The sequence below is a fragment of the Euprymna scolopes genome, chromosome 5 (assembly GCF_053919585.1).
Source record: "Euprymna scolopes isolate OS-2025 chromosome 5, ASM5391958v1, whole genome shotgun sequence".
Classification (NCBI taxonomy): domain Eukaryota; kingdom Metazoa; phylum Mollusca; class Cephalopoda; order Sepiida; family Sepiolidae; genus Euprymna; species Euprymna scolopes.
The window spans coordinates 112,338,074-112,364,202 of record NC_136486.1 but is presented as its reverse complement, the minus strand read 5'-3'; the positions used below and the strand labels follow the sequence as shown (position 1 = coordinate 112,364,202).

Genomic DNA, 26,129 nt, shown 5'->3' with positions numbered 1-26,129 from the left:
AAAACCCTCATAACCTTTAAATCACTATATATATATATATATATATATATATATATATATATATATATATATATATATAGAGAGAGAGAGAGAGAGAGAGAGAGAGAGAGACACACACACACACACACACACAGGTTGTCCCAAAAGAACTGATGGATTTGAATTCAACAAAAAGTATCACTCCACGATAAATATCCGCTCCTCGGTGGTGTAATGACTCGTAATGACTTTGGTACGGCTACTCTAGATGTTCTGAAATACTTTTTTGCTGGTTTGCTGCTTCTGCTGATGCGTCTTATATTTGATCAATTCAATTTGGGGGGGGGGGGAGGACACCCTGTACAAACACACACACACACACACACGCTAGAAAAGTGTGATTCATCGGGTCACTAATTGAGCTCAGGTTATTTGAGTCCAAAACAAAGTTATAAACCTAATAAAAAAATTACAATTTGATCTTTTTTTTCTTTTTTAAATTGTTTGAATCCAAAAATGTGAGTTTACAAAGTCAGTCAAAAACAAAAAAAAAAATGTAGTTTCTTTCTGTCTGCTACCTTTTGTTCACTCTTTCAGGACTTTTCTACTGGTGTTTCAATTAACACAGGGTTACAAAAAAAAAATATATATCTACAACATTCATTCTATCATAATAGATTAGAAATTCTGAGAGTGGGTTGAGAATGTACCTATAATGGTTAAATATTAAATTGAATGTAGTAAATCTTTAAGTAATTAGTCCATAAAAATAATATCATTAATTTTGAAAAAAAAAAAAAGAAAAAAAAAAAAAAAAAAAAGAATTACTGGAAAGAAAGATATCTGACTTGAACCAATTGCCCACATGATTTCATTGTTTTCAAACATAGACTTGATAATGAGAATCCAATACCCAATGCTGTAAAGAACTCTACTCCTGACACAAAAAAAAAAAAAAAAAAAAAAAAAAAAAAAAAAGGATTGCTGCATGACTATAATGAGACATACAATACATTATCAATCATATACATTTTTATTTATTAAAAAAAAAATGTATTTGCTACAAAACAAGTCATATTGCCATCAAAACGTAATAGGTAATTGTGATTAGAGTTCAGATTTAAGGAAAGGGGCAAGAACATGTGTGAGGAGTTTTACAGCAAAATGTTTGTTCACATTACATTTAAATGTCTGCATGTCGGTATGGTCATAAAAACAAATGGTAGGGCATGTCATAAACTGTCCTCATGAGTAATTCAATTTAATGCACTCGTTTAAATCCTCTCATAATATTTTTCATCATTCAACTGACAATTCGTCCATCTTTTTAATACTTATCCATAAGCTGCTTTTGATCTTAAACAGTGACTTATTAGTAAACATAGAATTAAGAGTTTTGGTAAAAATGAAAAAAAGAAATAAAATAAATTGCTTTCCTTTTTTGACAAATTTCTTAAGAAAAAATTTATAGGTAAAAGAATAAATGGATAAAAAAAATCAAATTTTAGCTGGTCAACTGTAATGCTCTGTGTGGAAATTATTCCTTTCGACATTGAAGCCAATTATAACCTCAGCTTATTAAGGTAAGAAGCTTCTAGAGTAAAAAGTTTTCCAGCATCTGGAAACCTATACAGTGAAGGGGAGGGATTTTGCTGCTAGATGAGTAGATTAAAGGTGTTTTAATTCAAGGAGTACAAGTGCAGTAAATTAATCAGAGCATATTCTGTAATAGTACTCGTAAAACAAGCATAGACATCCAAAACTGCAGTGATGCGACAGAGATTGGAGATTAGCAGACAGTATGGAACTTAATAGGCTAGAGACTCTTTTTCTGCAGGGAGAGACTAGTGGTTGGTGCACCAACCCAGATGTAGCAATAATACTCCATGCATGGGTGAACACTCACTTATATATGAGAATGGTAAGTGTGAAATTTCTAGCCCAATAGAGGAAGTATACCCTCTTTGCAGCAGACTTGGCAGTGTCGTCTGTATTTATTCCAATTGCGACTGCCTGAAAATGTTATGCATTACTTAAATAGTACTCCTTAAAAAAAAAAATTTTTTTTTTTTTTTTTTTTTAAATCATGATTTTCTACTTTTACAAAATGGACTTGACTTGCATGCATACTCAAAAGTGATTCACCAAATGCTTGAAAATAAAATTCTGCCACTCATCGGTCTTTCAGTTGTCAGGAGCAACACATGTCTTAACCCTTAGCTGATTTGCATAGACATATAGGTGTTGCATAACATCTTTTTGAAGTAAAATGTAGAATGAATACAAAATACAACTAGTTACACTTTAAGTATGATTGATGGGGTTTGAGTGTACGAACATAGTTTCACTCGTCTCCATTTACGAAAACAGTCGTCTCACCAGAAGAATTTAATCAAGTCATTAGACATACAAAGACTGGAAGTAGTAACAGTTTTGTTACTGGAAAATTTGTGAGAAAAGCCATGCAATGTAATATTCTGCTCGAGAAGGGGCGTTTAGACTCTTGTGGAGATGCGGTAAAAGTACAGAATAGTTAACACTAAAATTTTTTTAAAAATAACATAAACTATCTAAAATGCATTAGAATGAAATTCTCTACCGAATCTGTTTTAATGTTTTAACGCGTGGAAATGATTTGTAAATTTTTCTTTTACCATAAAAAAATTTCTCCCAAATCATTTCCACACATTACAAATATGGAAGATTTACCATTTTTTTTCGGGGGGAAGGTACAAGTTTTCACATGTTAACTATTCTGGATTTTACTGATTAAAATATCTTAGAAATCAATTTCACAGGTTACAACTAGACGATTCCAGTAAAGAATTTTGTTCTAATGTGTTCTTGAGTGTTAACTATCCTGTACCTTCACCGGTAATAATTTATCCAGAAGTAACTCACAGTTTAGGAAAATGAATTCACAATTTGGTGAATAAAGTATGTTTAAAGTTAGAATTGCCTTTCTTCCATAAATTCCCGCTTTCCAGGTGAGAGACCCCAAGAAGTGAACCGCATTTACAGACCATAAAATATTTATGTAATATTCATAGTTTTGAGAAAAACTTTTTTTTTTTTGAACACGTGAAAGATTATACATCAAACTGATGATTTGTTTGCTCTGTAATTGAACACCTGGATTCCTTTCTCATGCAATCATTTCAAATGATAATTTTTCATTCAATAAACACTGCAGCTAAAACGAGACCATCAGGCCAAGAGATCTAACATTCAGGAGTCTTTAAGTGGGAACAAGACTTACGATCAGTCAGCAGAGATCATTTTTAGCTGCTCCAAATTAAGAGAAAGACATCAAGTGCGTATGTGGGGGGGGGAAAGAAACAGGAAGTCATTCTTACATGAAAGAAACGTCATCTAACTGCCCTACCCCCTTCATGAATTACTTAAAGTCTTAGCCTTCACAACAAAATAATTATTTTCAGTTTTCAGAAAGAACTGTTATAAAAGGGCAAAGGAAGGTAAGACAAGCTGAAGAGAAGAGTAGACTGTGATAATACGGAAAAATTGGCCTTTTCTTATTTCAAAAAAACAACTGGATTTCAATCAAAAAGCTGAGAATTCACGGATATAAAAGGCTCTCACAATTTAAGCAAGAAGTCCATTTTTCTGGGTTAAAAAAAAAAAAAAGAAGAAAAAAAAAGCGGAATTTTTACTAAAAAGCAAAGAACTCACATCATCAATTTTAAGAGGTGTTTTTGCTAAAGAATTTATACTCTTAGTAGTGAAATTGTTCAGAGTTTCAATTTTTGAAATTCAATATATCACAAAAGTTTCAAATACAGAATTGTCGGAGAGAGAATAAAGATATGGTTTAGTTTAGAAATTTTATTCCGGATTTTTTTTTTGAGAGAGAGAGAGAGAGAGAGAGGGTGGGCAAGATAGTGCTTCAAACAGGGGAAGATAAGTCATATCTATGGAAATTCTTTGCTTCACTATCATTGCTCCTAGAAAATTTTATGCTCAAAGAGGATTCTAACCTAATCATATTTATTTCAGCTGAAGTATTACATCATAAACTACATTTGGACTATAAGATTAGTAGTATACTGTAAAATAAAAAATTTGTAAAAAATTGAATTTTATCCGAGAACTATAACAACATAATTATTTTAGAAATATAAGTAAAATAAAGCTGCCAAAAAACGGCAAAGAAGGAAGGGTGGAGATAATAATAATAATTATAATAATAATAATAATAAAAAAAACTTTCCTATTTTGCTAAAATATTCAGGCAACGTTGCTTTTCCTATATACGTGAATATCTATCCAGAATTGTAAACTAAGGAATTACATCGTTAAAACAAAAAGGAGAGGAAAAAAAAAAAAATTACCTTGGAGGAGCCCAGTCATGTTTGGTAGCATCCAAGAGGGTTCCAACGTAAGTCTTCCCTCGCCATGTTACATTGATGACAAGTACTCCTGCAAAAGAAGGAAAAATGTATAAACGAGTCAGGAAATAAATAACAAAAATTAAAGATGAGGTTGTTGTCATCTTAATAACAGTCCATAAAACAGAAGAAGCCAAGTGCACTGCATTCTTACCAATTGCAAGCCATCTTGACTTTGTTCATTTTCACTGGCATATCATTAATGGAAAAATAAAAAAGTATAGAATGCGTTCGTTTGTTATAATTTCCTGCCTTCAACTGAAAGACATACACGATTGCTATATTTAAAGTCAATACGTATACGACGTGTCCGTATGATATTTTAGTCAATATGTACAGTGATTTCAATAAAAAAGTATTGTACAAGCTCTTTTTTTTTTTTTAATGGAAGTTTCTCCAGATAAGGCAGTAAGCCACTTGATGTCAGGAGCTAAAAAATAAATAAATAAATGATTGTTTCATAATAATAAAAAAAAATAAAAAATAGATGATTGTTTCATAATAATAAAAAAATGATAGGAAGAAGATAGGATCACTTCAAAACAAGGTAGTCTTTTAATTAGCAGCGATAAATTCAGAGATAAAATACTTGAACATAAATCCAAAACATTAGTATGGTAGTAACGGAACCAGTCCTTCTTATGAGAAATACCTCAACGGACATACACAACATGACATTTAGCGAGTGATGTTGGGGAAGCATCTCAAGGAGCTTTCTCTAAATTTGGTGTTTTGTACTATTATCCAGGGAAAATGCTGACTAGAAAAGAGTTAAAATCCTCTCAACTCCAAACAGAGGAATCAAGAGATTAACCCTTCAAGAGCCAAATAGGAAAGGATGGGGTTAAAAGATTGGCTGACAAAAAAATGCCTACTCCTTACGTTCATTCGGGTCAAGATCAAAGTGTAGTATCTGTTCTTCAGATGCTACACTTCAATTTCTTGTTCTGTCAGTAGAGGAGAAATCCTTCACAACTGAGACAATTTTTATTTTTGTTTCTTTTCTCCATGTTAAAAAATGACCCTCGTGTCTAACTCTGTCTCATGGGGAGGCACTCTAAATAGGTACTCCTTACCTTCATTCATGTGTAACCATCAAAAAAGGTGCTTGCCCAGGAAAGAAAATATTGTATTCCAAAATCACATAAATTGATTAAGTACTTTTATTTTTGTAAATAACTTTTAAGCAGTTAATGGGAATTTGTAGGCATTACAACAAAAATCTCACAAGTTATCTCCCTTATTTCTCAAGACTTTTCAAAATGCTTCCGAGAGTTAGCTATAAAATTTGATTTTCTCATTTAAAAATAAAACTACTTGATCAATTTAAGTTATTTTCGGATTTTTTTTTTTTTCAGTCATACGGATGTACATTATACTGATTTTTTTTCTTGTTTTCTAACAAAAGGAAAATTCTGGACAAGCACACACACACAAAAAAAGGGGTTATTTTTAGTTATAAATATATACTAATACCTATATCCCGAACCAGATCTAAAAACTTTTAATGTGAGTACTCTGATCTTTAAAAAGAAAAAAGAAAAAACAATGGTACCTAATTAATTTTGGTAGCTCAATCAGTCAGCAAATTATGATTAAAGGTTGACAGAAAGAAAATATTATTAGTACATTTATAATATTAATCAGATTTTTCAGGATAATTTTCAGCATTCATTTGCAACTACTATGAAATCCCAAGGAGAGCAGCATTAAATTTAACTTTTTTATGCTAATGCTAAAAATCAAGATGATTTCCCAACCTGAGTGCCATGGCCCTGTGTGTGTATGTGTGTGCATAGAGAATGTAATATAAAAAAAAAAAAAAATTTTTTTTTCCCCCCAAAACAATTCCAATCAGTTTCAACTAAAATACTCCAAATTAAGATAAACACACTAAATGGGAATGTTGGGGTGGGGGTAATTCTTTGAAGAAACAAAGGTCATCTCACTCACCTACCCTCTTCATGAATTGCTAGAAATTGTAGTCTTCACAGTAAAATCAAAATTTTCAGAGAGAATTGTAATAATATCGAAAATCAGCTTTTTCGTATTTAGAAAAATAAATAAATAAAAAAAATAAATAAATAAATAAATAAAAGAAGCAGATTTCAATCAAAATCTGAGAAAGCACACATATCAGAGTCTAGTCATAAGGAGAAATCCACCTTTTCTGTATCAAAAAGAAAACAAAAGTGGAATTTCACTAAAAAGCGAAGAAAACACATCCCCAATTTTAAGGGGTATTTTTGCTAAGGAATTTATACTCTCAGCTGAAACTGTTCAGAGACAATCTCTGAAATCCAAGTGATGCACATATCACAAAAGTTCCAAATACAGAAGTGTTTGAGACTGAAAGATAAGAGTAAAGAAATGGTTTAGTTTACTGATTTTGTCACAGATATTATTTTTATTTGAGGGGGGGGGGAGTAGGCAAGATGGCGCTTCAAACAAGAGAAGATAACTCACATTTATAGAGATTCTTTGTTTTTGTAAATTAATTATAAATACGATGGTATTTGTTCAGTAAAGCCTCCTTGATACTTATACTAAGTCTCAAATATTATTTAGATATTTAAAATGTTTTATATAAGAACAATATTTATTTTCTCCACATAATTGATCTGCAGGGTTTCAACCAAACCCTATACATGTTTTATAAAAGTAAATCCTCATAAATTTACAGAACTCATTAAAAGAACAAAGTCATGACAAATAAAAATCATCAAATTAGAAAATTGAATAAAAAATATGATTTAAATAAAATCTACTCAAATGAACGCTGGTCCATTTCTTACAGTAAAGTCAAAACACCCTCTTTCATATTAATTAGACTTCATATAATAGAGCCACCATGATGTTTATGTATTTCTTATGTGTATGTAGCATTTGTCTCAAGGCTAACAAAGCTGCATATTGGTTCTGAAAAAAGGCATTTTATTAATTAACTATTGTATATTTTTTTTTTTTGAATTCAATTAAATTTTAATTTAACCAACAGTTCTATTTTTTAATATTATTTTATTTCCAAGACAGACATTTAGCATTTGTGTCCAAATATTACTTTCTTTACAGAGAAAGACTTGATTTTCAGCAAATTGCAATTTATTTCTAAATTACAAGTGAAAAAAATAAATTGATTCTTTCCTTTTCATTCTTTGGTCACTTTTACAAGATAAATTTGTTTAAAAATATCCAAAATATTAATGTTTATGTTATGAATAAATGAGAAGGATTTTTTTGTTGTGTGTGTTTATAAATGATGATCAACAAATGTTCCACACTTCCTACATTTTTATTGCCATCAAAATCGATTGATTGTCGGCTCTAGTTGGGGACCCACCGCGGTATACAAGGAAGAAGCTTCACATGCCTACCTGCAGTGACTTGATCCAGAATATATGGTAGTCTACATTGCACTGTAGAGAATCTACTGTTGATTTTATAAAATTATCTTTTATATGATGCGTGAATTAAAGTTTAAAGTGCAAAAGTCAAGTATCATAGTTGAATTGTGCTCTAGACAGAAACATTCATTTTGAACATATCTACTGTTGATTACCTTTGTTAACTTTGGTCAAAAGTAGAGTGTTCCTTCTTTAATCTAATTTTTTTGATTATCGATACTTATCGGAGACATTTTAATACAAAACCTACCTAAGAACATTCCCAGACACATAACGTACATTTGTGTGAAATTTAAAAAAAAAAAAAAAAAAAAAAAAATCGGCCCAGCTGCTTCAGAATCTATAGGGAACAAACACACACACATATAGACAAAGTATCTTCAATATATATAAAAGGCAAAACGGCCTCACGTGTTTTTGTATGTCTGTGAAAGGCTGGGGGGGGGTCTCAAGAGGGTGACTATTTTTTTTAGAACTTTCTATATAATCCCTAGATTATAACATCTACGATTTGCGAACAAACGTCGTCTCTACATTATTTTGATCGACTTTTATAAAATTCCCTCTATTCTGTCCTTTCGTGTGTTTGTTGGTCTTTTTCGTATAAATAAAGCGAAACTAATCATAGCGAAGTAGGCTGCCTGGTTTTCCTGCCGGAACGTCTTGAAAGCAATTATCTTTGATCAATGTGGGGGAAACCCTTCATATCAGACAATTGCTATTCATTTGAGAGTTCCCCTTTTTGGGGGAGCTGGTTTTCCCAAACATCATGGGGAAACAAATACGGTGAGAAGCTTGACTGGCCTTAAGCCAGATATTAATTTCTGTGCCTGCGTGAACTCATTTCTGCAAGACAACTTTTTAATCGTTAAATTTGAACGCTTTAGCGTAGCAGTAAGATCTCAGTTTTTCTTTCACTTTCTTTCCTGTCTTCGTGTCACAGGTTCGAGCCTAACTACTAACATTTTTTTTTTTTTTTTAAACACCCGGGCAACGCTGGGCACCCCTGCTAGTTCATATATAAGTGGAGATAGAGATGAACGAAATTTTAATTATTTTAAGTTAATGCAACAAACTTTTTGCAGTGATAACGAGCTGGCAGTGCTAGTGCAAATATAAAAGAACAGTAAGATTCAGTAATGCAGATACAACAAGATTTTCTGGCACCCTTGGATCCATGCTGTGCCAAGTTAATCATTTTGCCAAATCATATCATCTCATCTCACCAAAATAATTCGACGCATACCAACCCACTAATTATAATAACACATCAATAAGTTATGGACCCGACATAGATAGCACCACAAGTAAAAAATAATATGGATTTTTTTTATTAAGTACTAACCTTCAAATGAGAAATCTCAAAACTTGAGGCGAATCAAATTATTAGCTTACAAATTGGTGAAGTTACTGTTGCAAATTATAAAAAAAAAAAAAAAAAAAAAAAAAAAAATGAAAAAAAATACACCTGAATTTCATATGTTGATAAAGCACTGCTTTCTGATTGGAGAAAATACTTTTTAACCAAAGCAATGATTTGTTTAGTTATTCTAACTCTGTTCTTTCAGAAACAAAAGTTAAGAGATGGTATACTAATTTTGATTCTGGACATAAAACATCCACAAACTTCTTTTGGCCGATTGTAAATTGAAGTTGTGTAAGACAGGAGAGGAGTCGAAGGTATCAGAAGACAGTATATTTCCTAATTTACATGAACATTTGTCAATGAGAAAGCCGTATTCAAGGTGGGTGCTGCATTTGTTTATAGTCAATGAAAAAACAACAATGCATTAATGATTCAGAGCATCGTTTTTGTATCAATATATACAAATGAAGCATAGATCAATCACTTCATTCCCAGTCAGCTAAGTAGATAACAGCAGGTGACAGCTGTTCAAACAACCAAAAATACAAACATCAGCAGGCAAGGTTTTGGTTTCCATATTTTGAGATATGCAACATATTTTTTCATCAATTACCTTAAGAAAGGAAGAATCATCAACAGCAAATATTATATAGCATTATCGGTGTATTTGAAGGAAGAAATTGTCCCCAAACAACCATACATGAAGAAAAAAATGCTCTTTCACTAAGACAATGCACCGTGTAATAAATCTATTACAATAAAGGAAAAACTACAAGAATTGAACTTCAAATTACCTCCACATTAATCCTATTTTCCAAATTTTTTGATTGCCAGAAATAAACCAGTGTTTATGTTTAACATCATAGCTTTCACTTGGATTTGCCTGTCAGGCCATAATTAGAATTAAATTAAATCAAAATATATAATCTAAAAAAAATAAAAAGGAGACTACCACCAGCAGGTGCAGTGTAAACAAATTTATAGTGCACTACACACACAACCATCTGTTGCTTTACCAGTAAACTAGTCTAGTGATATCAGGATTATTGAGTTTTTCTCATGATTTTGTAAGAACCATTGATTTACAAAACTATTTCTTTTTTTAAATTCCATCAGATTCCTGACTTCTACAAAATGCACCTGAAGAAAGATGTTACATTATCGGGAACACTGTCAGAATAATATTTAAGATGAGAACAATAGCCTGAGTAACCCTAATTATCCATCCTCCTCTAAAGAATTCAAAAACTGAATATTTTATTTATGCTTTATCGTATGGCCGAAAACATATCCAAAAAATAAAACAATTTATTTCTTTAGAATTAAAAAAAAAAGGTGATATAAAAAAATATTTATCTATGTATACTTTGAAGCCAACTTACAATGCAAAGATAAAAAAAAAATAAACATTTATTCAACCTATGGATTTTTGCTACTAAATCTTTCCAGTTAATAACATGAGATTGAAATAAATTTGAAAAAAAATTCTGAGGAAGGTGTATTATACTGAAATTATAAATCTTTAAAAAATAAATGTTTATCTTACAAAATGTTTGTGTTGTAATTTGGCTTCAAACATGTGTTTTCTTTTAAAATTAAACAACCCTCATATCACAGAGAAAACAACTATTAATAAGTAATAGTTTTTATGGAAACAGAAAAAAAAAATCTCCATTAAAAAAACAAATTAAAGATAACTACCTTTTGTAAACCTAGTCAAACTGATTCTTAACTTATAAAAACGAACAAAAACTGCTTAATTGATCTATTAGACTTTCAAGGTCAAATATAAATCCAAAGTTATGGGCAAAATCAAGAGTGACCGACTACAGGAAATTGACGTCGGAAAAATTGAGGCCTATTTTCCAATGCCAAAATGATTCTTTCAATTGTCTTTTTTTTTTTTTAATTTGATTTTGTTTAAAGTAAAATCTTCTATTGCTGATAATAATGATAAAATAATAAACATTTATTGATTTTATAATATCAGTAAAGCTAAAAATCGATAGATCACTCTCTACAAGTATTTTGATATTTAGGAAAATATCTGTATATTTAACATGTGCTTTTATGAAAATCGGGGAAATAACCATTTTATAGTTAAATAATTAGAGTTTTATATAAAAAAAAAAAAAAAATCAGAATCGGTAATTGTATCGGAATCTGGAATTTAGCATTGAATTGATAATTGCATCAGAATCGGGAAAAATATTGGAATCGTCCCATCACTAATCACAACAAAGGAAAAAAAAAAAAAAACTACAAAAATTACACTTCAAATTACTTTCACACTCATCCTATTCTCCAACTAGAGATTGCTAGAAATAGACCAGCAGTTATCTTCCTAATTACTTGCCTCCCCACGAGGGCAGAGTTAGACACAAGGTCGGTTTTTTAATGTAGGAAAATCCAGCTCCCAAAAAGGGTCACTCTGGATAGGAACAAAAATAAAAATTTCCTCAATCTAGAAAGATTTCTCCTCCACTGATTGAGGTCAGAAAAAGTGAAGTGTAGTATTATAACAGATACTATACTTTTCTCCTAGCCAAAAGGCATTCATATTGTGTGGCTACCACCTGAATTTGCCTGTAATTAGGATTAAATTAAATCAAAATAAATAATCTAAAAAAAAAATAAAATAAAATAAAACGAGACTACCACCATCAAGTACAGTGTCAAATTTATGGTGCATTACATAAACAATCATCTGTTGATTTACCAATTAGCTAGTCTAGTAACATTAGGATTATCAAGTTTTCTCTCATAATTTTGTTCAAATCATCAGTTTCAAAAAATTGTTAATATGAACAGATTCCAATGCTAAGCATAAAATATGAGTGTATTAAAAATAACTTAATAATAATAATAAAAAAAAAATGCTTCTTTAATGAAAATTGTGGTATTGATTTTAAGACCCTTGTGTTGCCAAAGTGAAAAGATCCATTTATTTGTATAATTGTCTAGTTATAATTGTGAAAGTTTTGAGATGAGGATTTCATTATTTGGATTATTGTTCCCATCTTGGATTTTATTTTCACAACTCTGTCAATTAAAAAAAAAAAATGAAAAGTTTGAAATTCTAAACAGACTTCTGAGTTAAACAAGTTGAATTGAAAGAAGATCAGGTTACATCATTCCAATTTCTCAACTTTCAAACAAGAAACAGAAATAAAATATGGTTGTGACAAAAAACAGATTTCATATTAAAAAAAAAAAAGAAAAAGGACAGACTTTAACAGACCCTCCCACCCTTTTTTTTTTATATAAGAAGCAAAAAAAAAAAAAAAAAAAATCTGATAAAATGTGGTGATCTCATATCTCTGATATGGCAGACTCTGTATTGTCACATTAAAAACAAAAATTAGTTTTGAATCCACAATTCTCATTTAACATAAATTCTGGCTTGTCAATCACATACACAGGTTTTCATTAATTTTTTTTCTTTTTCCCTTAGCAAAAACTTGTAAATTAAACATGCATTTCATAATTTGTTTTAAATCACATCATGACACTTTATATTAATTCAAGTCAAATTAGTGAAACATGCACTTTGTATATAAGTAATTCTAATTTACTGTAAGCAACACAAATTTCTAATGGGTAAATAGCATGAAAAGCGCTCATGGAAGCATAAAATTTGTGAACATGATCAACACGTTAGCATGGAAAACTTTTGTCTAATTTTTTTTAGAACTTGAATTTAACCCAAACAAGAAATATTGCAACTGAATAATGTGCATCCTAGGTTGGTAGTTATACAGCAAGATGTTTGTTCACATTATATTAACATTTCTGCAATTTCATGCAAATCAGAGAAAAAGGAAAGAAATTGCAAAGTTTTGAGGAAAATAGCTATTCAAGTAGAAATTTTTTTGGCAACGAGGGATCTTTAGAGTAAAAGGATGAGATTTAGCTGCTAGCGTATGCTCTGCTACTAATGTTAATTTACTCTTCATATAACTGCCATCATACACACAAACCGTTTTTATCAACATTTCTATCTTTGTTTTCCAGTCAATAATCCACAACACCAGCAAGCAGGGGAGATAACTTTAAGAACTTAAAGAAGAATTCGTTTTTGTCTTAATACAAAGGGAAACAACAGAGGAAGTGTTTAGTTCTCTCGCACTTCAAGAACTTGGACACCAGAGTCAGAAAATGGAATTGAGAGTCAGCGCCTCCGAGGAGGAGCATTCTGACCTGCAAAAAGTTCCAGGGCAACCCCGTAGGCATTCTCTGACAATAAACTAACCTCTTCTCAAGAGAGAAAGCAAAGCCTGGGAGTGTGACCCTCCTAGAACTGCACAGAACTTAACTCCAACCACAAAATCAACAGGGATCAGATCATTACAGGAATGGGCTAATCTGTTGCCTTTGGGGGCCGAGGATAAAAATAGGGGGGTAATTACACTTAGCGGATATAAGTGAAGTAAGTTTGTTAGAGTACATTCTGTATAAATATTAGTAAAGCAGTTGTCTTTTTTTCTTTTTTAATGTATAAATGCATAAAAATAGATACTCAGATGATAACACAAAATCTATTTAAAAAGAAGACAAAAAAAAATATAAGGACATGAGTTTGCAAATCTTTAGAAACGGCTAAATACAAAACGAGAATAAAAGGTGTGGGAAGAGAAAGGGAAGGAAAACACCCTGCTTTTGCTGCATAGCAACAAAGCTTTTAACAAGTGATTTACAGAATAAAATAAAATAAGAAAAAGCTTAAATAATTTATTTGGCGTTCACATGCAACTGGAGTAGCAATAGTCGTTAGAGAGCATTGAAATCAAGGAACGATGAAAAGAAAACAATCAGTATATTAGACCATAGATATTGATATTAATATTATTAATAATGACAAATCAATATATAAATCATTTTATGTGCATGCATGACAGAAACTCAAACTTCAGGAAATACATTTTCTTAGCTAGGTTTTGAATCTTATAGGACATTTTTTTAAACTAGATTTGGATCTTATAGGACATTTTCTTTGCTAGATTTGCATCTTAAGACATTTTCTTTGCTAGATTTGCATCTTATAGGACATTTTCTTTGCTAGATTTGCATCTTATAGGACATTTTCTTAGCTAGGTTTTGATCTTATAGGACATTTTCTTAGCTAGGTTTTGAATCTTATAGGACATTTTTTTAAACTAGATTTGGATCTTATAGGACATTTTCTTTGCTAGATTTGCATCTTAAGACATTTTCTTTGCTAGATTTGCATCTTAGGACATTTTCTTTGCTAGATTTGCATCTTAGGACATTTTCTTTGCTAGATTTGCATCTTATAGGACATTTTCTTTGCTAGATTTGCATCTTAGGACATTTTCTTTGCTAGATTTGCATCTTAGGACATTTTCTTTGCTAGATTTGCATCTTATAGGACATTTTCTTTGCTAGATTTGCATCTTATAGGACATTTTCTTTGCTAGATTTGCATCTTATAGGACATTTTCTTAGCTAGGTTTTGATCTTATAGGACATTTTCTTAGCTAGGTTTTGAATCTTATAGGACATTTTTTTAAACTAGATTTGGATCTTATAGGACATTTTTTTAAACTAGATTTGGATCTTATAGGACATTTTCTTTGCTAGATTTGCATCTTAGGACATTTTCTTTGCTAGATTTGCATCTTAGGACATTTTCTTTGCTAGATTTGCATCTTATAGGACATTTTCTTTGCTAGATTTGCATCTTAGGACATTTTCTTTGCTAGATTTGCATCTTAGGACATTTTCTTTGCTAGATTTGCATCTTATAGGACATTTTCTTTGCTAGATTTGCATCTTATAGGACATTTTCTTTGCTAGATTTGCATCTTATAGGACATTTTCTTAGCTAGGTTTTGATCTTATAGGACATTTTCTTAGCTAGGTTTTGAATCTTATAGGACATTTTTTTTTAACTAGATTTTGATCTTATAGGGCATTTTCTTTGCTAGATTTGGATCTTTATAGGGCATTTTCTTTGCTAGATTTGGATCTTATAGGGCATTTTCTAATCTAGGTTTTGATCTTATAGGACATTTTGTTTGCTAGGTTTTATACTTAGAACAATTGACAAAGAAGAAATTATATAAGGATTTTATTTTTATTATTTTACTAATGATTCATAACTTCAAGGGTAAGAGCCACTTGAGGATAAGGATTAATGAAGTGGATGGATTGTCAGTTGAATGATGAATATTATGAGAGAACTGAACATAACTGGAACAATTAAAGTTTGACTACTCATGAGGAGGATTTATAACAAGTATTGTATTGACCAAACAGATTTTTTTGAACGTCATATTTTGTTTAGTATAAGCGCAGTAAGGAACATTTTTGTAGAAGCACTTATAAAACAAGCACAGGGATATAACTGCGCTGATGTGACAGTGCTGGAACTTGACAGACTATGAAGAACCTATTAGGTTAGAAACTATTTTATTCTTTGAGCTGGGGGGGGGGGAGAAGGACAGTCTGGTTGTTACGCATGTTTCATCCAGACTGAATTGGCCTTCTTACATCCATCTTCTGAAGTCATTTCAAATAAATTTTGGCACCCATACTAGCTGATTGATTGTAACATAGGTAGGAGTGCTACCTATGTTACATGTCTATGTTACATCCTGTTCATATTTAAATCTCTATGGGCACAATATAATAAAATGATTACGAGCTGACTACTCACCAATACATAACACTTCCTCAAAAGGAATTCATCAACAGTTTCTAATCTTATTAACATTTTTTTTCCATAAACATGATGGGAGAATATCAGGTAATCTTGCTGGCTTTTGTCAGTTTTGCAGAAGTGGTAAGACAATGAAATTTGCATGCAATCGACATTACAAAATCGAAATTATGTTGTCTTCCACACTTTTTTTTTTTTTTTTTTTCTTTTTAAAGCAAAAGGATTGGCCATAACTCTTGTGTGGACATGTTAGGGTGTGAAACAATATGCTTTTAAAATTGTTGAATACTTCAAAAACACATATCAACATGATTTTCAATGGCGTTTTATTTGTGCTTTGTTGAGTGTTGAAAAAAAAAAAAAAAAAAAAAAGGGAAAAGACTTTTCTTTTTTCTGTTGTTGTTAGTTTTTATTTTTTTATTTTTTTTTAACTACTATGATTTATTGACAGTGATTGCTTGTCAAATTTATGGGACACTTGTAAGAAAATAAACTATGTCATAGTTTAATACTCCCTTTGTATACAACTCCTTAAAAAAGTAAATGAGAGACAGAACCATATAGATAAAAAAAAAAAAAAAAGCTGAACTTAATGAATACTCATATATATGGTACAATCTCTCACTGGTTCCTGCTAGATCACCAAAGTTAAGAAACAACAAGCCTGGCTAATACCAGATAAATGACCATTTGGGAATACTAGGTACTATATAGGATAGCAGGACAGTACTACTGTCAAAGGAAAAAGTTAGGCACTTCATTCCCTCCGCTAATCTGTGGAAAACCCCTATGCAAGGTGGAGTACCCACTTCAGCTCCCAATCAGGGTAACATGAGGTCAAAGAAAGTAGGTAACTGATGTAATACAAAAGCAATCAAGAATAATTCTGTTCATGTTTCCGTATCTCGTTGTTCTGGGCAGAAGATCCCTTTGGGTACAATGGTCAGAACAATCGCCAATTATGGGCACTGCTCGGAGAGAAAGAAACTGCAACCGACTGTCTGTACAACTGCAAAACTGCTGCAATACATCAAGCACTTTCGAGAAGCAGCATGAATCGTGTTTAGAATGATGAGCAACAATAAATTCACATATTATTGTTTTGGTTTTTATTTTACAAAGTCACAACTTATTAAGGCCTGGAGGCCACTCGAGAATAAGAGTTAATGAGTGTACAGTAGTCAACGTCAGTAGTGGACATTTGATAAATTGGATTGTTTAAGAGGATGGCTCATCAAGAATTTGTTCACGTTGGACTTGAAGACATCCATATTGTAGTCAGTTGGAAAGCAGGAAAATGGAACAGAGTTCCACAGACATGTAGTTCTAAGAAAGAAGCTTTGTTCATTCAGGGTTAGGCACAGATAAAAAGTGGGGAAAATTATTGATAGTGGTTTCAGTTAGACGAGTGTTTTTCCATGAAAGTCAGGATGGTGGGGGGCATAGACTGGAGCTCAGACAAGCACTTATGAAAATAACGATAAAGCAGAGACAGACTCGCAACGTCTCTTCTGTGAGAAAGAGGTTGTAGGGAAGAGAAAAGGGCCCCCCCACTAGGCTACAAAGTCTATTTTGAACTCTGTCACGGTAGGATAAGCTGCTTCTAGCAGCTCCTGCCCAGATGTGACAACAGTACTCCATCCTTGGATGTACCTGGCTCTTATACAGGTAGTGAATTGCATCAGCAGTGAGATATCTACTGGACTGGTAAAACGATCCCACCATTTTCCAAGCAGCCCTGGCAATAGATTGATGTACGTGCTTCACCTCAGATCAGGAGTAAAGGTCAGACCTACAAGTTTGTCTTGAGGTGAGAGATTGATGGAGAATTATAGCCGTCAATTTCTGTATCAGGCAGAACACCACTTGAATAAATTGAATGAATGGATACTCATTTTGGTAATCTTATAGTTAACAGCCAAGAAACAAAAAAAAAATACACAAAATATGTAACAATGGGTTTGTATTACTGTACACATAGATTCGAAAAAGTTGTCAAAAAAACAAATATATAACAAATAAATGTTATCAAAGGCAAGATAAGCTACTTTTCTACCTAACTGGATATGTTTTCGGTGTTTTTATTTAATGTAACATTCAGCTCAAGAAACATACTGTGTTTACCGATGTATTGGAAAATTCAAGATGGCACCGACTCTCTCTTTAACACGGTGCTATAAATATAAAACTAGACAAAATACTGTTAGAAACTTGCTCAATATATGTTACCGTGACATAGGTTGACATATATTCGGTGTTTTTTAAATAGTATTTTGTCTAGTTTATTATTTATAACACCTTTTCCCAAACTTACCATGTTAAAGAGAAAGTCGGGCGCCATTTTGAATCTTCCAATACATCGGTAAACACTGTATGTTTTTCGAGCTGACTAAACATGTTACATTGAATAAGAACACAAAAATTATATCCAGTTTGGTAGAAAAGTAACTTATCTTCCCTTTGATAACATTTATTTGTTATATATTTGTTTTTTGACAACTTTTTCGAATCTATGTGTACAGTAATACAAACCCATAACAATTTTTATCAATCGCAATAAAACTTGTATATTTTTACTCGCATCATTTGGATTCTTTGAACAACTGTTTCTCATGTTAAAGTGTCATTTTCACAATGTTCCACACAATCTCCAACCGTCTTTAAGTGTGTCTTGTTGAGCTTGGGAATATTTCTGTTAAACTTTGAATGGAACCCTTTATTTAATTCACCAAGGCAGCATGATCTCGTTTCGTCATCCAATAACTGGATAGAAGTCCTAAGTAATTCGCAATTGTATTTTTGGTCACCTACACTGTGGACTGAACCTTCAAAAGATCACTTTTACAACTGAATCTTTCTAAGTATTTTAACTGCTGCGCCATGGGTCCTTACAAACAATTTTAGTACAAATTTTAGGAGCTGTAAACCTATTTCTAGATGTAAATATCACTAATACTACATATTATTACTGTATTGTATATGCATATACATATTTTATTACTAGATACTTATTACTATACATTATCTATTATTTATAATCAATGGTTCCCATATTGTGTTAAATTCTATACTAGCTCTAATCAGTAGTTGATTGTCACGGATGTTACATCGATTGAAATGAGAACAGTAGTCCAAAAAATTCAAATACGAATAACCAATCTTAATCTCCAAAATTAAGAAACATAATTGTATACTTTTATTTCTGAATTTTAAAGACGAGGATTGATAATTTGTATTATATAGATTATTTGGCCTAGTGAGGGTTTCATTTGAAATTCAGTGCAGATTTCCGAGATCAGCTGAAAGAGTCCTGGGTTTTCACAACAGACACTTGAAAAAGGTCGGAGGTTACATTGGTCAAAACATTGTAAAAATAATGTTCAAATAATACAAATTGTATACTTCTCACTTTCTGAAACCGTTTTCAAATCATTATTTTATTTCAAAATAAGTTGTAGTATCTCAAAGCTAAATGAAAGATGTAGGCCCCCATATTACTGGGTCTGAAGGAAATCTTATTTTGTAAAAAAATAAAAAAAATGAAATAAATGAATAAATAAAAACAACTTTAAAACAGTTTCAGAACATTAAAAGTATACAGGTGGGTAGAAAATTAAACCTGAATATGTCTGGTTTAAGTTACTAGTTGCAGAATAATTAATTACTGACGTTAAGAATCATAGATTTGTTTGTTATGAGGGTGAAAAAAAAAAAACATACAAGATTTTGGACATAACTACTAAAAGCTCCACACAGAAAAGTTTTATTTGCATGAGCAGTGATACCCTTTTCTTTTATTTCTAGTGTTTCGTGCACCTCTTGTAATTATGCATATGTTATAGGTTGGCCATTCCTACTTTAGGAAATATATCTGTAGAATTTTGTTTAAAATCTCAGATATATGTAAATAATTTCAGTTAAGTTTGATAACAGCCACTTACATCTCAGCATCAATTTACCTTGCTTGGGGTGAATATATATATATATATATATATATATATATATATATATATATATACACACACATCCACACACACTTGTATTAACAAAAAAATTATGAAATTTTTCATATTAATAAAAATAATTAGTTAATTAAACTTAACTAAATAACAGTAATAGAAGTCTGTTTAAAAGCAGAAATATACCTAATAAAACTATTTATTCAATGTAATAATTGGGTTAGGGACAAACATTTATATTAGATCAAATAAATTTAAAAGTTAGTTCAGTATATAAAAAAAAAACGCCAAAAAACCTAAATACATACATTCTAGATTCATCCATTGCTCATATCATCTAAGACAATAAATATTAACTATTTATAAATAATGAATTTTGAAAAGTATTATATAAGATAGTTTTATAACAATATCGTCATATTATATTAATATGTTGGTAAGAAATTAATAACTCTGCATTAAAATCAAAGATGGCATAAATATTATAAAACACAATTGCAGCAAATCTTCTGATCTTTTCGGATTTATGTAACCACTGGGGGGGGGGGCGTACCCGGCGTTGCCCGGGTGTTTGGAGGTGTGTGTGGTTTTGGGTAAATCAAAACTCCGGCCTGGGAGTTAAAACAAAAAAGAAAAAAAAAAGAAAATTTTTGTAGGTAAGTGTGAGGATTGAACCCGAACCCTTGAGGCAAAGTTGGAAATTAAAGTGTGAGAAAAAAAAAAAAAAAAAAAAAAAACGTGCGACGTTAACCATTGATCCACCGCGAAATACTAACGGAACACGTTTGAATTTATTTAACTATTTAGAATTGGCAGGTGCACGTTTAAATGACTTAATGAGGTCAACTTTGACTGTGGGGTAGTATTTCATTTACTGCGGGGAACGCTTTTTTTATTTTTATTTTCCCAAGATGTTGGGGGGGGGGGGGACCAGCTCCCCATAAAAGAGGGATTGTCCAAATTGAATAGCAATTGTCTGATATAAGGAAAATATTTTCACATTGATCGAATCTGATTGCTTTCGGACATTTCCGGCGATCGTGACCGAAAAAAAATACCACCAGAATTAGTGTCGCTTTTATTATACAAAAAAGCCTAATCCACATGCGGCGAGCGAAAAATGGTGAATATTTATCTTCCCAAAGTCGAGCAAATTAAATAGACAGGCGACCTCCGTTGTTAACTCATAGATATTATGATTTATATGTGATATAAAAAGTTTTAAGTTGTGAGCCGACCGACAGCTTCTCGGAAAAAAGCCTTTCTTGCACATACACAAAAAGCGAACGAACATACACACATTTTCGCTTTTATATATATATAGATGTCCATATTCTTTGTATTTTCTTTTAAAGTTAATGAGTTCTTATTCTAGTCAGGGTGGAAAATATTAAAAAATTGACATAATAATTACATGGATGTTCCTGTGCTATGAAACAGGTGCTGTCAAGAATTGAACATTTTAACATGCTGAAAGAAATAAATGGCAAGATGAACAACATCTTGGAATTTGGAATATAGAATTTTGTCATATATATAGTCTTGGAAGTTTTTCAACTTGAAACTATTAAAAATATATCTCCTAAATAATATTTTGATTGCAGAAATTCCTCTCTGGACAAAAGTACTATAGATTTACAATAACAGACGTTACATACTAATTTATTAGATCTGGGCTATTAGCCACTATCTTATGTAATTTTCGAACACAATTATAGACACAAAGTCGTTATAATAAAATGCTACATTGCATCCTAGGAGGAACACCATCACAATCGCGATATCTGTAGAGGAAGGAGTCCGTATTTTTCTCTATAAATATTTAGTCCTCCCACTGCTACCAGTTGACACCGGAACCTATTCTACATTTTCCTACAATATTTATATTGCACCCATCGTAACTGGTTATTAGCTATATACACATAACATACTATTTCCATTACCCGATTTTTGGAGTATCTTTATAATCTTTACGCAATCCTATTTTCTTTTTTTTGTTTTGTTTGTTTTCTTGGGGGCATTTTTTATATTATTCTTGTTTTTTGTAACATTTACTCTGTGGACGATTTTACTTATATATTTTCCTACGTTTACCTAGGCTTCAATCATGTTACTTATTGTGTTAACCGCTTACAACCCGTACACGATGCTATTTTTTGTTTTGTTTTTGTTTGATGACAGACAAACAAATTACAAAAACTTATCTATATCTATAAATATAAAGCAAAAATGTGTGCATGTATGTATGTATGTTCGCTTTTTGGTGTATGTCTGTAAAAGGCTTTTTTCGCTGGACTTCTCGGTCGCCTCATTCCTTCTTAAAACTTTTTATATGCTGTCTAAATGATAATATCTAAGATTTATGAACGGGGATCATGGGGGTATTTAATTTGCCCGCCTTTTACGCGCTATTTTTTCCAGATTTTTAGATTATCGCGTGTATCTTTCGCTTTTCAGTATAAGAAAGCGAAACTGGATTCGAATCGGCAGTTCCCGGTGGTCTCCAAAAAGCGCTGTAAATGTTTGGTCAATGTCGGCTTTTTAGTGTCATATCAAACAATTGCTTTCGTCTGGACACTCCCCTAATAAACGGGGAGCTGGTTTTTCCAAAAGTTGGGTAAAAACAAATAAACCGAGTTATTGACCTCATTAAAAACTGTCCCGCAGAAAATGTTAACTGCTGACTAGCTATTGTTTACGTTGTCATAACGCTTGCAGAAAATGTGAACTCCACGATTTCCACTTGACCTCATTAACTCATTAGACGCGGGCACCTGCCAATTCTTTTCCTACTTAATTCAAACGTCTTTCAATAAGACTTTCTTGCTGGCTGACTGGTTAACGTGTCATGTTTTTTTAACATTTTATTTTCCAACTTCACCTCAGGGCTTCAGGTTCGATCCTACCTACCTACCAAAACTTTTTACCCCCCACCCCGTGTTTTTCACCCGGGCAACACCGGGTACCCCCGCTAGTATATACATAAAGGGCAAAATGTGCATGTGTGTTTGTATGTCTTACAAAATCTTTCGATAAAGGCAACGGATCCTGACGAGATTGGTATCATTTTGAAGCTTGATGTCTCGGATGACAAATATTAAAAAATTGACCAAAAACATTAATTCCTTTGCCCTAAACTGAGGGTCACTTTTTTTCGACGACAATTTAGCAAGTCCTCATCACGGTTGGATTGACTTTGCTTAATTTCAATTCTCTTGACTTCCATTTGCGCGATGGAGATATCGGCAAAGATGTCAGTTTTTTTTTTTCTCCTTCGCGTTATGGGTTTGAGCCTGCCTGCCTATTACCATTTTTTTTTAAACACCTCTGCCTACTGTTGTTTTGATCCCCCCCCCTGCTACTACCACTTTTTTGCGGGGGGGGGGGGCTTACTAAACCACCTACACATACTCGGGATACCCTGTTACTGTTGTTTTGAACTTCCCACTTCTCGGGGGGTCCTTACTACACCACCTAAACACCTGGGCCACGCCAGGTACCTCCACTAGTTTTTATATAAAGCATATTAGACCTAAAGGTTGAAATAAAACCAGAAAAATTTTCATTATTATTTTTCATCCACTTTTTTTTTGACTAAATTGATGTCAGTATATAATACTTTAATTTGTCCAATTTTGTATATATTATGATAGTCATGATTTCAAAAGTAAAAAGTAAAAAAAAAAACTTGAGTACCATCAGCTAGAATTGAAACCGAAACTGTGATGTTACCACTGCACCAATGTGACATGCATGTAAAGCTATAAAAAATTAAAAATAAACTAAGATGAATGTACAAAATGTTTAATGAAATTTTCAATTTTAAACGGTTAAAAGAACGGTTCGTAAAACATCCAATCATTTGAGGGCCCCTAGCGCTGCTCTGAGACTTGTAGTTTTGAAAATGGAGTACTTTTATTTCTCAGGTGGCAATGATTTTTAACTTTTTAGACACATCCTCACATATCTCCGAGTGATTTCTTTTTTTGTCCATTGAAATTAGTAATGCTTAAATTGTTTTCAATTATTATAAAATCATGTAGTTAAGATTTATAAAAATCAATATTTCAATTGTGACAATTGTTTTGACTATGTGCCTACAATAAAATAAAAATGTAAATTCAATGAATCATAACATCTTTTTTTAAATTTGTTTTTTTTATATCAACCAACGTAAGGAAAGCAACTTTTTTTGTTGATCTACATTTTCTTTTGCAATAAAATTTATTTTCTAAAAATACACCTGACAATAGAATCAATATGACAAACTCAGCTTATACTTTGTTTTAGTGTCATTAAATCTTTAATAATTACCTTTGAGTACATAAAGAAATAAGTATTGACGTGTATATATCAAAAAGTGTATTGCCTGAAATACGAAGAAAAGATATCCTCGCTTGATTGTAGCGACAAACATTTAACATTTCAATATTAACTGTTAGACTGTTATTTATGCAAATAAAAAAGATTCTACTCTGTTAAAAACTAAATTGAAATATTACAATTAGAATCTAACTCACGCCGATTCATTTAAAAAAAAAAAAAAAAAAAATGTGTGCACGTATGGAAGCGGTACCCACCTGTATTTTTTTTTTAATTATTTTCACCTTTTCTTCACTTTTTTTCAGTGGACTATTATCAAATGGTCACTAATTTACTAAATTAGTAAAAAAAATGTTAAACATTGAATTTATTTTTGTAGGGGGTGCCCCGTTTTTAATACAATGTTTTAGTAAATCGATCCCCCAATTTGGAAACAGCAACTTTGTTTTTTGGCTAAATTTTGGACATTTTGTTTAAAATTTCAGTATATGTAAATAATTTCAGTTAATTTTGATAACAGCGGCTTTCATCTCAACATCAAGTTACCTTTTTTGGGGGTGAATACAACTCTGTGTGTGTGTGTATATATATATATATATATATATATATATATATATATATATATATATATATATATATATAATGTTAAAAGTCCACGTATGCTTCTGGGATAGTGATTTAAAGGTTATGTGGGGTTTTTGAAGCATGAAAAACGATGTTACTTTTTATATGTAATATTTTTATTGTTATTTTTTATATTTCAAGCGGACCTCCGCTGTTGGTCACAAAAAAGTATTGAAAAGAAAAAGAAAACCGTTGAAAGAACTGGAGATTTGTGTAGCGTGGACAGTGTTCATTCCTAGCAATCATGTTCGAAAAAGTTCACAGGAATCATTTTAGCCGTTTGTGGAAGAAGATTGTGTTTTTTAATGTTGCAACATTTTTGCCGTTTGAATTAAATGCTTTTACGTTGCAACATTAAAAAATCTTAAAAAACACAATCTTCTTCTTCCACAAACGGCTAAAATGAACTTCTTCTTCGAACATGATTGCTAGGAATGAACACTGTGTATGCTACAAATCTCCAGTTCTTTCAATGGTTTTCTTTTTCTTTTCGATACTTTTTTGTGACCAAGAGCGGAGGTCCGTTTGAAATATAAAGAATAACAATAAAAATATTAAATACAAAAAGTAACATCGTTTCTCATGCTTCAAAAAACCCTCATAATCTTTAAATTATTATATATATATATATATATATATATATATATGCATATATTTAATTTATTTATACAGACATTTATATATATATATATATATATATATATTATACACATATACACACACATTTTTAAATCCGTTTGGCCTTAAAAAAATACTTAAAAAGTTAAATTTGTAAAATTTAGCTGATAAAATGGGGATCGATTTACTAGAAAATTGTATTAGAAAAGGAGTATCCCTTAAAAACTGTTAAATATTGATTTATTTTTTTTTTGTATTTTTTTTTTTTTAGATGATCTGTTAGATTAGTGATCATTTGAAAATAATCTGCTGAAAAGTTTTTTTTAAAAAAGATAAAAATATTAAAAAAAACATTATAGAGAGGGGGGGGGCTACAACTTCCATACATGCGTCAAAAGAATATTAGTGTATTAAAGAGCATTAGTCAAAAGAATTTTCTTGATTTTTAACTCGAATTTTTTAAAACGAAACTTAAAATCATTTTCAGTTAATTATCCATACATAGTCTACCATAAGTAACTATATATGTTACATTTATTATGTTGAAATGAAATCATATTATTACTTATGATAACCCTATCTATATAAAGAAATAATGATAATACAAGACAAATTTTTATAAAATTAAAGTTTAATTCGTATAAGAAAAAAATTGTTTAGGTTAAACTATACGCATCAATGCCAAATTGTTGTGCGAAAGCTTAATATTCAATATAAATAGTTTAGTAATATGTATTTTGAAAATATGCAATGGCATTTCAATCAAAT

General features: G+C 31.4%; 1 protein-coding gene across 5 annotated transcripts in view; it reads right to left on the bottom strand.

Moving 5' to 3' along the window:
• LOC145276954 (uncharacterized) overlaps positions 1–26,129 on the bottom strand; it is a 489,953-nt gene that overhangs the window by 83,456 nt on the left and 380,368 nt on the right. For 4 of the 5 annotated variants that reach the window (XM_080128473.1, XM_080128470.1, XM_080128471.1 and 1 more), the window contains one exon: positions 4,329–4,421. In XM_080128473.1, the coding sequence (XP_079984599.1) occupies positions 4,329–4,421 (93 nt within the window). The remainder of the gene's footprint in view (positions 1–4,328; positions 4,422–26,129) is intronic. The other variant, XM_080128472.1, reaches the window with a different exon arrangement.